This window comes from Mirounga angustirostris, unplaced genomic scaffold, assembly GCF_029215605.1.
Source record: "Mirounga angustirostris isolate CCGP_5_RB_7025 unplaced genomic scaffold, mMirAng1.0.hap1 SCAF_4, whole genome shotgun sequence".
NCBI classification, from domain to species: domain Eukaryota; kingdom Metazoa; phylum Chordata; class Mammalia; order Carnivora; family Phocidae; genus Mirounga; species Mirounga angustirostris.
The window spans coordinates 154,209,302-154,225,475 of record NW_026991712.1 but is presented as its reverse complement, the minus strand read 5'-3'; the positions used below and the strand labels follow the sequence as shown (position 1 = coordinate 154,225,475).

At 40.5% G+C, this 16,174-nt stretch overlaps 1 protein-coding gene across 16 annotated transcripts in view; it reads left to right on the top strand.

Moving 5' to 3' along the window:
• MAST2 (microtubule associated serine/threonine kinase 2) overlaps window positions 1-16,174 on the top strand; it is a 219,630-nt gene that overhangs the window by 141,875 nt on the left and 61,581 nt on the right. For all 16 annotated transcript variants that reach the window (XM_064589222.1, XM_064589220.1, XM_064589219.1 and 13 more), the window contains one exon: window positions 14,627-14,718. In XM_064589222.1, the coding sequence (XP_064445292.1) occupies window positions 14,627-14,718 (92 nt within the window). The remainder of the gene's footprint in view (window positions 1-14,626; window positions 14,719-16,174) is intronic.

The window sequence follows — 16,174 nt, the reverse complement described above, 5'->3', positions numbered from 1 at the left end:
GACACAGGGAGAGAGGGAACACAAACAGGGGGAGTGGGAGAGGGAGAAGCAGGTTCCCGCGGAGCAGGGAGCCCTATGCGGGGCTCGATCCCAGGACCCTGGGATCACGACCTGAGCCGAAGGCAGACGCTTAATGACTGAGCCACCCAGGCACCCCTTGGGTTGCTTTCATATATTGGCTATTGTAAGTAACACTGCAGTAAACTTAGGGATACATATATCTTTTTGAATTAGTGTTTTTGTACTCTCTGGGTAAACACCCAGTAGTGGAATTACTAGATCATATGATAATTATATTTTTGATTTTTCAAGGAACCTCCATACTCTTTTCCACAGTGGCTGCTCCAGTTTGCATTCCCAACAATAGTGAACAAGTGTTCTTTTTTCTCCACATCCTTTCCAACACTTGTTGTTTCTTGTGTTTTTGATTTAGTCATTCTGACAGGTGTGAGGCAGTATTGTAGTTTTGATTTGCATTTCCCTGATGATGAGTGATGTTGAACAACTTTTCATGTGTCTGTTGGCCATCTGTATGTCTTCTTTGGAGAAAGTCTGTTTATGTCTCCTGCCTATTTTTAAATTGGATATATGTGTGTTTTTGAGTTGTATCAGTTCTTTATATATTTTGGGTATTAGCCCCCTAGTGGATATATTGTTTGCAAATAACTTTAACCATTAAGTAAACTGTCTCTTAGTTTTTTATTTTTTTAAAGATTTTGTTTATTTGACAGAGAGAGACACAGTGAGAGAGGGAACACAAGCAGGGGGAGTGGGAGAGGGAGAAGCAGGCTTCCCGATGAGCAGGGAGCCTGATGTGGGACTCAATCCCAGGCCCTTGAGATCATCACCTCAGCGGAAGGCAGAGGCTTAACACCTGAGCCACCAGGCGACCTTTTAGTTTTATTAATGGTTTCCTTTGTTGTGCAGAAGCTTTTTATTTTGGTGCAGTCCCCTTAGGGTTTTTTTTGGGGGGGGGGCTTTTGTTTCCCTTTCCTCAGGAGACCTATCTAGAAAAACGGTGCTATTGCTGATGTCAGAGAAATTAATACCTGTGCTCTCTTCTAAGATTTTTACGGTTTCAGGTCTCACGTTTAGGTCTTTAATCCATTTTGAGTTTATTTTTGTGTATGGTGTAAGAAAGTGGTCCAGTTTCATTCTTTTTTTGTATAGCTGTCCAGTTTTCCCAACACCATTTGTTGAAGAGACTCTTTCCCATTACATAATCTTGCCTCCTTTGTTGAAGACTAATTGACCATATAATCATGGGTTTATTTCTGGGCTCTCTATTGTGTTCCATGCCGACTATGTGTCTATTTTTGTGCCAGTACCATACTGTTAAGATTACTACACTTTGTATTATATCTTGAAATCTGGGATTGTGATACCTGCGGTTTTGTTCTTTTTCATGATTGCTTTGGCTATTCAAGGTCTTTTGTGGTTCCATACAAATTTTCAGATTATTTATTCTAATTCTATGAAAAATGCTGTTGGTATTTTTTTTTTTTTTTTAGATTTTATTTTATTTTTTAAATTTTTTCTAAAGATTTTATTTATTTGTTTGAAAGAGAGAGAGCATGAGCATGAGCAGGGGCAAGGACAGAGGGAGAAGCAGACTCCCCGCTGAGCAGGGAGCCCGACCCAACACAGGACTCGATCCCAGGACCCTGGGATGACCTGAGCCGAAGGCAGACGCTTAACCAGCTGAGCCACCCACGTGCCCCTAAGGTTTTATTTTTTTTAAGTAATCTCCACACCCTACTCGGGGCTTGAACTCACAGCCCCAAGACCAAGAGTCGCGTGCTCTGACTGAGACAACTGGGTGCCCCTGTTGCATTAAATCTGTAGATTCCTTTGGGTAGTATCGACACTTTAACAATATTTTCTCCCAATCCTTGAGAATGGAATATCTTTACATTTGTTTGTGTCATCTTCAATTCCTTTCATCAGTGTTTTATGGTATTTATTTATTTATTTATGATTTTATTTATTTATCTGACAGAGAGAGACACAGTGAGAGAGGGTACACAAGCGGGGGTAGTGGGAGAGGGAGAAGCAGGCTTCCCGCTGAGCAGGGAGCCTGATGCGGGGCTCGATCCCAGGACCCTGAGATCATGACCTGAGCCGAAGGCAGATGCTTAACGACTGAGCCACTCAGGCGCCCTGTTTTATGGTTTTGAGAATACAGGTCTTTCACCTCCTTTATTAATTTTTTTCCTAGGTATTTTATTCTTTTTGGTGCAATTGTAAATGGGATTATTTTCTTAATTTCTTTCTGCTACTTCATCATTGACGTCTAGAAATGCAACAGATTTCTGTATATTGATTTTGTATCCTTCGACTTTACTGAATTCATTTATCCATTCTAGCAGTTTTTTGGTGGAGTCTTTCAGGTTTTCTATAGTATCATGTCATCTACAAATAGTGAAAGTTTTACTTCTTCCTTACCAATTTGGGTGCCTTTTATTTCTTGTCTGATTGCTGAGGCTAGGACTTCCAATACTATGTTGAGTAAAAGTGGTGAGAATGGACATCCTTGTCTTGTTTCTGACCTTAGGGGGAAAGCTCTCAGTTTTTCTCAAAGTATGCTGTTTGCTGTGGGTTTTCATATATGGCCTTTATTATGTTGAGCTATATTCCCTCTAAACCTACTTTGTTGGGTTTTTTCATGAATGGAAATTGTACTGACAAAAATGCTTTTTCTGCATTTATTGAAATGATGATATGGTTTTTGTCCTTTCTCTTATTGATGTGCTATATGACCTTGATTGATTTGCAAATATTCACTCATCCTTGTGTCCCAGGAAGAAATCCCACTTGATTGTGGTGGGTGGATTTTTTTAATGTATTGTTGGATTTGATTAGCTAATATTTTGTTGAGGATTTTTGCATCTGTGTTCATGAGAGATATTGGTCTGTAGTTTTCTTTTTTTGTAGTGTTTTTACCTGGTTTTGGTATCTATAATGCTGACCTCATAGAATGAATTTGGAAGTCTAGCTTCTTAGTCTTCACAGGGACATTGTCATGGTTGTTACTCTGAAATAACATCTGAAAGTCCTTGACCTTAAATGATCCCAGATTCTTCTGTATTTTATTGATCACGCTTAATGAACCAGAAGTGGTCTTTTCCTCACTCTAAATTCTGAAGGGAAGTAGCCGCTTGTTAGCCAGTTACTGAGTTCTCAAGTTTCTCGGAGCAGCTGGACTTGTGGGATTTGGAGATTGGAGAGGTGTAAGGGGTCTGCAGCTATGCTTCCTACTCCATACCCTGAATTGCTTCAGACTGGGAAGAAGCAGACCTCCTAAATGAGTTTACAGCAGCTCCTGGAGGGAGGGGTTAGGGGTCAGATTTGCATAGTTGCTGGATGATGGAAAGAAGAATTTTTGAAGGCTGGGATTTCTCCAGATATGGCCACAGTTCGACAGTATCACAGAGCTTGCACAGGTGCTTTAGTCGTTGCTCCCACTATCCACTGAGATGACCGTGGAGAAACATAGAGGAAAATGAAATGCCAGGTCTTGCTCCAAGTGACCAAGTGACTGGGATGGTATTGAACAGCAGTCTGGTTTAAGCCAGTTCTTGCCATAGGCAGCAGAGCATCAGCTCAGAGGCCTTCTAGGTTTCCTCCCATCAGCTGAGAGTTCGTGTGGCTGACTCTGTAAACATCCAGTACTTTCATCTTGCTGGGATGAAGGAATTAAGAACTGTTCTTTATCTTCGAGGATCCTGGGGCAATGGCCAGAGCCTGTTGAAATGGAAAAATTAGCCAGTTCCTTGTTTCGGATCCCAGCTGAGTCATGGCGTCTGTATCAGGGTGTCTGACTTTTTTCCCCTGGCAGCTGTTGCAGATTTGCCAATTGAGATTATGTGTACCTTCATAAAAAGGCATGTGGCCTGGAAATATGATCTTTAGTATTTTGGATTTTCTTTTAAATTAAATTAAATTTTCTTTTAAATTTTAAATAAGATCATGGCAAATGAAATTAGAATCAATTATCTGTCCCTCCAGTGTCAAGAGATCTTCATTTTCATACACAAGGAGTTTAGAAATAATGGTTTGATATACCTTACACATGTGAGGTATACAAGTATCTTATTTTAATCCTTATGACAAATCCTATTCATCCATTCATTCATTTAACAAATATTTTTTGAGAGCCTGCCATGTGCCAGGCAGTGTTCTAGAAATTGAGGAATACAGCAGTAAGCAAAGCATACACAAGCTTCTGACCTCATAGAGCTTAGATTCTAGTGGGAAGAGAGACAAACAAACGAAATGAATTTGCAAAATATATAGTATGTTAGTGATAAGTTCTCTTGAGAAAAATACATTGGGAAATGGAGCTAGAGAGTTTGGGGAGGGAGTTACATTTTAAATAGAATGATTAGGGGGGCACCTGGGTGGCTCAGTCATTAAGCGTCTGCCTTCGGCTCAGGTCATGATCCCAGAGTCCTGGGATCCAGCCCCGCATCGGGCTCCCTGCTCAGTGGGAAGCCTGCTTCTCCCTCTCCTACTCCCCCTGCTTGTGTTCCTGCTCTCGCTCTCTCTGTCAAATAAATAAATAGAATGATTAGGGGCAAATTCATGGAGAAGACTGCACTTGAACAAAAACCTGAAGGATGTGAGGAAGCAAACCATGAGGCTATCTGGGGAAACAGAGGCAAAGGAAATACCATTTGTAAAGGCCCTGAGGCAGTGGCATGCTTGGCCTACTCTAAGAAAAGGGGGGAGGCCCATGTGTCTGGAGTAGAGTGAATAAGAGGGAAAGAGGAAATGGAGATCCAGACCATGTAAAGCCTTGTAGGCCACTGTAAGAACATTGACTTTTACTTTCAGCGAGACAGGGAGAATTTTAAGCAGAAGATTGACTTTGATATTACTTACATTAAAAAAATTTTTTTTTTATAGTTTTGTTGAAGTATGATTGAATTATACTAGATTGTACATGTTTATAAAATGTACAATTTGATGGGTTTTGATATATCTATACATCTGTGAAACCGTTATGACAGTCAAGATAAACATATCTATAAGTCCCCCAAATTATAATCCCTCTCCTGCCTCTGGTCAGGCAACCACTAATCTGCTGTCACTGTAGGTTAGTTAGCATTTTCTTAAATTTAATATAAATGGAATCATTCAGTATGTACTCTTTTATGTCTGGCTTCTTCTTGCTTTCATCATAATTATTTTGCGATTCATCCATTGTGTGACTTAGTAGTTCATTCCTTTTTTACTGGATAGTCGTCCACTCTATGGACATATTATGATTTACCGTTCATGTCAGTGGATATTTGAGGTGGTTTCTAGTTTTTGGCTGTCACAAATAATAAACAGCATATAGTTTGGCCCTGCTATTTTGTTCAATCTGACAGTCTCTGCTGTAATTCAAATATGTATTTAGAACATTTATTTTTTATGTGATTATTGGTGTAATTGGCTTAAATCTATTATCTTATTATTTTTCTCTTTTGCCCAACTGTACTTGTTTTTCCTTTCTTTTTTTTTTTTTGCCTTTTTTTGGATTGAGTATGTTTTATGGTCCCATTTTATTTCCTTTGTTGGCTTATTAACTGTACCTTTTTTTTAGTAGTTGCCTTAGTATTTATAGTATAAAATTTTAACTCACTTCAGTTAACCTTCAAGTAATATTATATCACTTCACATTTAATGTAAGAGCCTCACAGTGATGTACTTCCATTCTTCCCTCCGAGCCTTTGTGCTGTGGCTGTCCCACATTTTGTATCTACATAGGTTTGTAAAGCCCACAGTAAATTATTATATTTCCTTTAAAATCCAGTTATCCTTTAAAGTCGTTTTAAAATAAAAACAAGATGCATATTTGCCATATATTCACCATTTCTGGTGCTTTTCTTTGCTTTGTGTAGATGTAGATTTCTATCTGGTATCATGTCCTTCTGCCTGAAGGCCTTAATGAAGGTCTGTTGTTAATGAATTATTTCAACTTTTGTATGAGTGAAAAAGTCATTATTTTGGCTACCTTTTGTAGAGATATTTTCACTTGGTATTGAATTTGGGGTTCCATATTTTTAGATGTTTCTTTTCTATCTTCTGACTTGTATCATTTTCCAATGAGAAGTCTGTTGTCATTGTTATCTTTGTTCTTCTCTGTGTTACATAATTTTTCTATGTGGTGCTATTAAGATTTTATCACTGGTTCTAAGTAATTTGATTATGATGTACTTTGGTATATTTTTCTTCTGTTTCTTGTGCTTGGGGTTCATTGAGTTCATTGAGTTTCTTGGATCTGTGAGTTTATAGTTATCAAATTTGGAAATTTTTCAGCAATTGTTTCTTCAAATATTTTTTTGGCCTCTCTCTTCCCTTTAGGGACTCTGATTACACGTCTAGTCTGCTTGAAGTTGTCCCACTGCTCACTGTTGCTCTTTCCATTTTTAAAAATTTGCTTTTCTGGGTGCCTGGGTGGCTCAGTTGGTTAAGCAACTGCCTTCGGCTCAGGTCATGATCCTGGAGTCCCGGGATCGAGTCCCGCATCAGGCTCCCTGCTCAGCGGGGGGTCTGCTTCTCCCTCTGCCCTCTTCCCTCTCGTGTTCTCTGTCTCTCATTCTCTCTCAAATAAATAAATAAAATCTTTAAAAAATAAAAATAAAAATAAAAATTTGCTTTTCTGTTTCATTTTGCATAGCTTCTCTTGCTATGTCTGGATTCACTGATCTTCTGCAGTGCCTCATCTCTGTTAATGCCATCCAGTTTAATTTTCATCTGAGACTTTTATTTTCTAGAAGTTCTATTTGTGTTCTTTAAATATCATAAATATTCATAAATCTCTCCTTCACATGCCGATACTTTCCTGTAGCTTATTGAAAATATCGAATATAGTTATAATAACAACCTTAATGTTCTCTTAGTTCTATCATCTGTATCATTTCTGCATTTATTGATTAACATACAGTGTAATATTAGTTTTAGGTGTAGGATTTAGTGATTCAACACTTCCATACACCTGGTGCTCATCACAAGTGCTCTCCTTAATCCCCATGATGTATTTAACCCATTCCCCCCTGCCCACCTCCCCTCTGGCAACCTTCAGTTTGTTCTCTCTAGTTAAGAGTCTGTTTCTTGGTTTTCCTCTCTTTTTTTTCTTTTTCTCCCTATGTTCCTTTGTTTTATTTCTAAATCCCACATATGAGTGAAATCATGTGGTATTTGTCCTTCTCTGACTGACTTATTTTGCTTAGCATAATACTCTTTAGCTCTATCCACATCATCTCAAATTGCAAGATTTCATTCTTTTTTATGGTTTAGTAATATTCCATTGTGTGTGTGTGTGTGTGTGTGTGTACGTACGTACGTACACACCACCTCTTCTTTATCCATTCATCTGTCAGTGGACATTTGGGCTCTTTCCATAATTTGGCTATTGTTAATGGTGCTGCTATAAACCTCAGCGTGCATGTATCCCTTTGAATCTATTTTTGTATTCTTTGGGTAAATACCTAGTAGTGCAATTGCTGGATCCCAGGGTAGTTCTATTTTTAACTTTTGAGGAACCTCCATACTGTTTTCCAGAGTGGCTGTACCAGTTTGCATTCCTACCAACAAACAGTGTAAGAGGGTTCCCCTTTCTCTGCATCCTCACCAACACCTGTTGTTTCTTGTGTTGTTAATTTTAGCCATTCTGACAGGTGTGAGGTGGTATCTCATCATGGTTTTGATTTGTATTTCCCTGATGATGAGTGATGTTGAACATCTTTTCAGGTGACTTTTGGGCATCTCTATGTCTTTTTTGGAAAAATGTCTATTCGTGTCCTCTGCCCATTTTTAAACTGGATTATTTGTTTTTTTGGGTGTTGAGTTTTATAAGTTCTTCATATATTTTGGATACTAACCCTTTATCAGATATGTCATTTTTATTCCTTTCAATATTTTTGAGCCTTGTTCTGGGATACAGTTAAGTTACTTGGAAATAATTTGATCTTTTTTTTTTTTTTTAAGATTTTATTTATTTATTTGACAGAGAAAGACACAGCGAAAGAGGGAACACAAGCAGGGAGAGTGGGAGAGGAGAAGCAGGCTTCCCACAGAGCAGGGAGCCCGATGCGGGGCTCGATCCCAGGACCCTGGGATCATGACTTGAGCCAAAGGCAGACGCTTAACGACTGAGCCACCCAGGTGCCCCAATAGTTTGATCTTTTTCAGGATTGCTTTTAAGCTTTGTTAGGTAGGACCAGAGTAGCATTTGGAACTAATTTTTTCTTGCTGCTGTCCCATGAATAACCAGATTTTCCCCTTCTGGCTGGTGGGAGCACAAACTATTCCTGACCCTATGTGTACACTGAGGAATTTTCACCTCCTTTTCTTGGGTAGTTTTCTCAACTCGGGGAGACTGCCAGGCTCTGTGCAGGTCACTTCCTCCCTGCACTGTTGCTAGGAAGTCTTTTCAGATAGTAAGCTCGGGTAATCATAGGACTCAGGTTGTTTGTGCCCCTTCTCTTAGGGATCCCTGTCCTGAATTACTACTTGTCCCGGGTCTGAAAATGGTTCTTTTTTTTTTTTTTGTCTAGCTTATTATATAAGGTGAGAGGGTAATTATATTATTTGTTACTCTATCATGATTGGAAGTAGAAGTCTTTTCTGAATTATATTTTAAAGGCTGTTTTGTTGAGAATAGATTCCAGGGGAACAAAAGTGGAAGCAGGAATACCAATGAGGAAGCTAGTTTATTTAATTCAGGTAAGAGGTGATGGTGTCTTGATCCAAGGTGGTAGTGGTAAAAGAAGTGAGAAATGATCAGATTTGGATATATTTTGATGTTAAGGCCAACAAAATTTATGATGGGTTGATATATAAAAGAAAGAGAGGAGTCCAGAATGACACATAAGGTTTATATTATCTTCATTTTATAATTGGGAACACCAGAGCATGAGCATTTATGAGGCTTGTTCAAGGTCAAACAGCCAATTTCAAACTCAGGTCTTCTTTTTTTTTTTAAAGGTGAGGTCACACTGCATGAGGGTGGGTCCCAAATCCAATGGCTGCTGCCCTTTTTTTTTTTTTTTAAGTTTTTATTTATTTATTTGACAGAGAGAGACACAGTGAGAGAGGGGACACAAGCAGGGAGAGTGGGAGAGGGAGAAGCAGGCCTCCCGCTGAGCAGGGAGCCTGATGCGGGGCTCGATCCCTGGACCCTGAGATCATGACCTGGGCCGAAGGCAGACGCTTAACGACTGAGCCACCCAGGCACCCCGCCCTTTTTTTTTTTTTTTTTTTTAAGATTTTATTTATTTGAGAGAGAGAGAAAACACGAGCCGGGTGAGGGAGAAGCAGACTCCCCGCTGAGCAGGGAGCCCGACGCAGGGCCGGATCCCAGGACTCTGGGATCAAACCTGAGCCAAAGGCAGACGCTTAACTAACTGAGCCACCCAGGTGCCCCTCAAACTCAGATCTTCTAATTGCAAAGCCCTGTCTCTTTCTCATGTACCACAGTGACATTTAGATTGTGAGTAGGATAAGCTACAAGTACTAAAGGAGTGCAAAGAAAAGAGAGACTTTTTCCTGCTTGGAAGAATAAAGGAGCATTCATACAAATCCTCATTTGAGCTCGTGCTTTCTAAAAATTTGGTGTAATTAGGTAAGTCCAGGAGGGGAGGGCATTAATTATTGAGGGAATAGGGTGACCTGAAGTACAGAATTCTCTGATGTATCTTTTGACTCAGGATTCCCTTGATCTGGGTAAGCTCTCTGAGGGTCAATATAGTTTCATATGTATGTTTTGTAAAATTTCTCATGTTCAAAACTGAAGGGCCTAGTAACAATATTTGTATACTATTTGCCCTTAGAACAAGGGGCTGAATAAACATAGGTATGTTTCTTTTTAAGAAAACCCCAAACACAAAATCTTACCTAAGATCCTTAACTTAAAAAAAAAAAATCTTTGGGGCACCTGGGTGGCTCAGTCAGTTAAGTGTCTGCCTTCGGCTCAGGCCATGATCGCAGGGTTCTGAGATCGAGCCCCGCATCAGTCTTCCTGCTCTGCGGGAGGTCTGCTTCTCCCTCTCCCACTCCCCCTGCTTGTGTTCCCTCTCTCGCTGTGTCTCTCTCTGTCAAATAAATAAATAAAATCTTAAAAAAAAAAATCTTTATAGGAGGGTTAATTTGAATCACCATGGTAAGGAGTTTGAGTTATATTCCAGATGTGATGGGAAGCCATTGGAGGGTTGTTTTTTTTTTTTTTTTAAAGATTATTTATTTTAGAAGAGAGAGCTCAGGGCGCCTGGGTGGCTCAGTTGGTTAAGCGACTGCCTTCAGCTCAGGTCATGATCCTGGAGTCCCGGGATGGAGTCCCGCATCGGGCTTCCTGCTGAGCAGGGAGTCTGCTTCTCCCTCTGACCCTCCTCCCTCTCATATGCTCTCTCTCTCTCATTCTCGCTCTCTCAAATAAATAAATAAAAAATCTTTAAAAAAAAAAAAAAAGAAGAGAGAGCTCATGTGTGAGTGGGGGAGGAGCAGAGGGAGAGGAGAGAGAGAATCTCCTGCAGACTCCCTGCTGAGTATGGAGCACTACGTGGGGCTTGGTCCCAGGACCCTGAGATCATGACCTGAGCTGAAATCAAGAGTCAGGAGCTTAACTGCCTGAGCCATCCAGGTGCTCTGCCATTGGAGCTTTTAAAAAGGGAATTCACATGATTTCATCTATGGATTTTAAAATATTACTGTGGCTGATAGGTGAAGAATCGACTGGTAGGAGCAGGGGGATGGGCAGGAAGAACCAAAGTGGAAGGAAGATCCTTTGGAAATTTTTTATAGACTTGAACTGGAGTAGTAGTAGTAGTATTGGAAGTAATGAGAATGGCTTGCATTCAGGATATATTTTTAAGGTATAATTCCACAGAACTTGCTGGTTGTTTTGGATGTGGGTGTGAAGAAAAGAGAAAGAACAATGATTCATAGGTTTTTGCCTGAGCATCTGGATGAATGGTGGTACCACACAGGGAGATAGTACAACTTAGGGAGGAGCAGCAGATTTTAGAGGGAAATTCAAGAGCTCTGTTTTGGAAATGTTAATTTGAGATGCCTTTTAAGACATCCAGTTGGAGATGTCAAGTAGGCACTTGAATATGTGAGTCTTGCACTCACAGGAGAGAGCACAGTGTTAGCAATAAAATAAAACACTAGGTATCAGCAACATCAAAGATTTAAAACTATGAAACTGGAAGAGCGCCTGAGTGGCTCAGTTGGTTAAGCATCTGACTCTTGATTTTGGCTCAGGTCATAATCTCAAGGTCGTGAGATCAAGCCCTGCGTCAGACTCCATGCTGGGCGTGGAGCCTGTTTAAGATTCTCTCTCCTCTCTCCCTTGCCCTTTTCCCCCAACTCCCTGCTCATGCTCTCCTTCTCTCTCAAAAACTATGAAACTGGAGGAAAAAAAAGATCATTTAGGGAGTGAGTGTAGGGAGAGAAAAAAGATATTTCAGATCTGAGCCCCAGAGTACTAAAGGATTTAGTGGTCAGGGAGAGAATGAACTAGCAAAGGAGAATAAAAGATGAGCAGCTAGTGAGATAGGAAGACCAGGAAATCATCATGTCCTAGAAACTAAACAAAGAAAAGTGTCTCAGGAAGAGTTACACGGATATTAGGTTGAACAAAAGGGAAACACACACAAAAATACATAGTGTTCAATTCTACTTACTGGAAATCCAGTAAAACAAAACTAATACCATATGATAGAAGAAAGTGATTGGGAGACAAGGAGTTGACTGGAAAGGGGCACATGGGAACTTTCTGGGGGTAATAGAATTATTTTGTTTTGGATGTTGTTATATGGATGTATATAATTATCTCATTGAACAGTACACTTAAGATCTGTGTATTTTATTAACTGTAAATTATATCCCAATTAAAAAAAATTTTTTTTAAAGAGGGAGTTAAAACTAAATGATGTTGAGGTTACATAAGATGAGGATCAAAATCTTTGGTGATTTTGACAGCAGTGGTTTCAGTGGCAGGATGGGGATGACTGTCTAGAGTGGGCTGAAAAGAGAATAGGAAATGAAGGTGTGAAGATGACAAGTACAGAACCCCCACATGGAATCTTTCCTAAAGATGGGAGCGAAGAATGCACAAGTCAGGGAGGTCTAGGGAAGATTTTGTTTTTATTTTTGTAAGGTAGAAATGATAGCATGTTTCTATGATGATGAGAACGATTCAGTAGGAAGTAGAGATTCATGGCATCGGAGAGGGAGGGCAGTATAGGTGCAGACTTCTTGAAGAGAGAGTCAGAGTAGTTGCCTTCGATAGGAGCATGGTCTTTCCTTCTGTTGTAGATAGGAAACTAGAGTATAGGGATACAAGTTTAGGCTAATAGACTTGTATAGCAGAATATGAGCTATTTTTGTGTTGTTGCTTTTTACCCCTAGTTGAATAAAATGCAAAGTCAGCAGATGAGGGTGAGATCTGGGGAAGGAGTGCTGGAAGTTTGGAGAGAAGATGCGAATTAGTTGTCTTGGAGAGAGAGTGAGCACACATTGCTTAGGTAACTGTAATATGGTTAAGGAGACCCACTTGACAGTTACCATCTTAAATATAAAGAGACACTGGCCAGCATGATTTGGGGTTTTTCTTTAGTCCCCTTCAGCTGCCTGAGTGCAGTTGTAAAATAGATGGAAAGTTGGGTTTAAAATGGTTGGGATTTCACCAGGACTGTGGTGTCCTGTGTGTGTATTGGGAGGGGGGTTAAGCAAGGTTTCAGTTAGAACTAGAATTTTTTTTTTTTTTAAGATTTTATTTCTTTATTTGACAGAGAGAGAGACACAGCGAGAGAGGGAACACAAGCAGGGGGAGTGGGAGAGGGAGAAGCAGGCCTCCCACGGAGCAGGGAGCCCGATGTGGGGCTCGATCCCAGGACCCTGGGATCATGACCTGAGCCGAAGGCAGTCGCTTAACCGACTGAGCCACCCAGGCGCCCTAGAACTAGAATTTAAAATGAATGTTGAGGGGCGCCTGGGTGGCTGTCGTTAAGCGTCTGCCTTCGGCTCAGGTCATGATCCCAGGGTCCTGGGATCGAGCCCCACATCGGGCTCCCTGCTCCGTGGGAGGCCTGCTTCTCCCTCTCCCACTCCCCCTGCTTGTGTTCCCTCTCTCGCTGTGTCTCTCTCTCTGTCAAATAAAGAAATAAAATCTTAAAAAAAAATAAAATGAATGTTGAACAAAGAAGTTGGGAATATAGGGAGTTTGCTGACGACAGAATGAGTTCATGGAAGCACAGTGTAAGCTTTTTTTGTTGGAAGATCAGAGAATAGAGGGAGACTGTGTCAAATTAGAGAAAGAGAAGCTTGGACATATGATGGTGACTAAGGTAATGAGGGCTGTGAGACAGGATTAGATTCGTCCTTATGGTTTCTTAGGGAAAAGTGCTAATTATTTCTTATCATGATCTCGTTCTTGAGATTGATCTCAATCTTTTCTGTGGTTTCTTGTCACATTTCCAGTAGTTCTTTATGACAGTCTACCAGCTCTACAGAGTCTGGCTGTGATCTACCCCCATAGCCTTTATAACCTACTCCTTTTCCTATCATTCTCCCCTCCTGTCACCCACTTTACTATTTCTTGAACATTCCACCTGCTCCCCCACCCTTCTCTCTTTATCTTTCTTCATAGCAGTACTCCAGTTTGAGGACAGAGACTTTCTCTTGTTTCCTATCGCTTCCCTAGCATCTAGAACAGTGCCTGGTGTGTCAGGTAGGTGTTTGGTAAATATTTGTTTGGATGAATATAAATAGCAAGCTTCCCTAATGCCTTTCAAATAAATTTATACACATTTTCACTAGCAAGTATAACATGAAATGGCTTTTCATCATAATTTGGTTTTCTCTAACCACAAGAAAAAGCCTCAGGCATTAATTAACCTGTTATAGGAAGACAGTTTTTAGAAAGAACCAGGCCTGTTCTGAAATTTATGGTGAAATGAAAGTATTACTTAATTCTTGATTAAGCAGGTTTTTTAAAAAAGATTTTATTTATTTATTTGATAGAGAGACAGCAAGAGAGGAGACCCAAGCCAGGGGAGTGGGAGAGGGAGGAGCAGGCTTCCTGCGGGGCAGGGAGCCCGATGTGGGGCTCGATCCCAGGACCCTGGGATCATGACCTGAACCGAAGGCAGCCGCTTAATGACTGAGCCACCCAGGCGCCCCAGCAGTTTTTTAAAAAATAAATTTCGTGGGTTAAGTTAATGGTTTCATTTTTATGGCAAGAACATTAATTTTTATGAGATATGAGAATATGACTTGGTTTTTTGTTTTCTAAATCAAATTTACCATGACCTTTCTTCTTTAGATACCATTAAGTCATGGTTGTTACCTTTAGAGGAGCTCCTTGAGTTTGCTTGGGAAGCAAAATGAAAACATTAGAAAAGTGCAATGGTAATACAAGATAAAAGCCAAGACAGTGACAAAAGTTATTATAAGGTGGAACACTATGAATTATGAAGTCTTTCTGAAGCAAACAGGATTTGCTGACCCAGTTCAGTTTAAAGTTGGATACTGCTCAGTCCATGGAATGATGTCACTCTTGTTCCTCAGTAGCTATTTAAGTTCTCAGAGCCCATGGTGGACCCTGTTATAACTGACATTTCTGTTTTCATTGCAGTTGTCGGACAAGTAACCGCAAGAGTTTGATTGTGACCTCTAGCACATCACCTACACTACCACGGCCACACTCACCACTCCATGGCCACACAGGTGAGTGCTTGAAGGTTAAGAAAGGTGGGATGAAAGAGTGGCCAGTGACACTTCTTTCCTACTGCTCACTTTGTGTGGCTCAGCATATTACCTTGTTACTTCACTTGGTTGACTGAGGCATACCGAGTTCATGGGCATGCTTTCTATGGGAGAATGTGTTCAGTCTGTTTTTGACTCGTAGTTGTTTCTTACCTCAACCTGCCAACATTCCTTTTGGTCTTGTACATATTTTGGGGCCAGGTTTGTATCCTGGGTCCATGGCCTCTATTGGGGTATATTGAGAGCCTGTTATGGCTCCAGTCATCTGGGGCTGTGTGAAAAGAGCTTTATTAAATGTTGTCCTACCGTGCCCAAGGGGCAGTCCTTACAAAGATGGTTTTCTGCCTCATGGGACTCCTGATAACTTTCTCTGTTAGAATAGGAGTCAACAAAGGTGAGAGGAATATTTGTTTTTTGTTGGTATTGATTTCACATATTGGAATTGAGCAAAAGATCTCATATATTCAGACTCTGCTCCATCTGGAATCTGGGCTCCTCTAGACAGTATAAGGACTGATTTAGTTGCCTCTGACTGGGGAATATAGAAAAATTATGAGGCAGAAGACCTTATTTGAGTTAGCCATACATTTTAGTCTAGACATGTATTTTTGTACCCCAGGAAAGCCAGTGAGGGGCCTTAGCTTTGCTAAAGGGGTTGTTGCACTGTTACACTGTTCATTGCTACATTATTTACAGTGGAAGTTCCAGACCTAGGTGTAATGGAAATGGAACAGGCTTAGAATCGTAGGAAGCCGTTTAGAGCTTACTGCATGGGTTTGGTAAGCCATGGGCCTTGTGTATCTTTGGGCAATAAAACAGTACCAAAGCAATGCAACAGCTCATCATCAAACCAGATAAGACAGGTCTGTTTCACTTGGGTTTGTCTCCGTGCTCACAGTTTACTGTGTCTTTGGAGGGAGAAAATGAGGGTGCATGTGGAATAGTTGTGTAAGCACACTGAGAGTCTGGTGATTCTGAAATTGATCTTTGTACTTTGGAGAAGGTTCTCACTTTACTGGGCTCATCTCCAGCTATTCAGTGTGCTCATGGACCTTTTCCAGGAATCAATAAAACTCTTAAACACTAACTCTCACATTAGAAGACACCACGAAGAGTGCAGGGGGACCCAGGGGATTGGAGATTTACTGAGACTGGAAAGCAAAGCTCTCATTGTGTTTAGGTATGTTCCTCAAACAGACTGGGTTATGTGCACTCTACCCTGGAACTTTGTAAAAACAGCATATATCTGACCTTGCCTTTTCATCCTATAGAAATAAATTTAGCATCTCTAGACCTTATACATTATTTCACAACTATAATGTGAGTACTAGGCATTAATTACTACTGGCTGTTCCTCTCTGAGATGATTATCTCTCTATTTAGATCCCCAGCAGTTAGAGTTTTGGATCAAATCTTC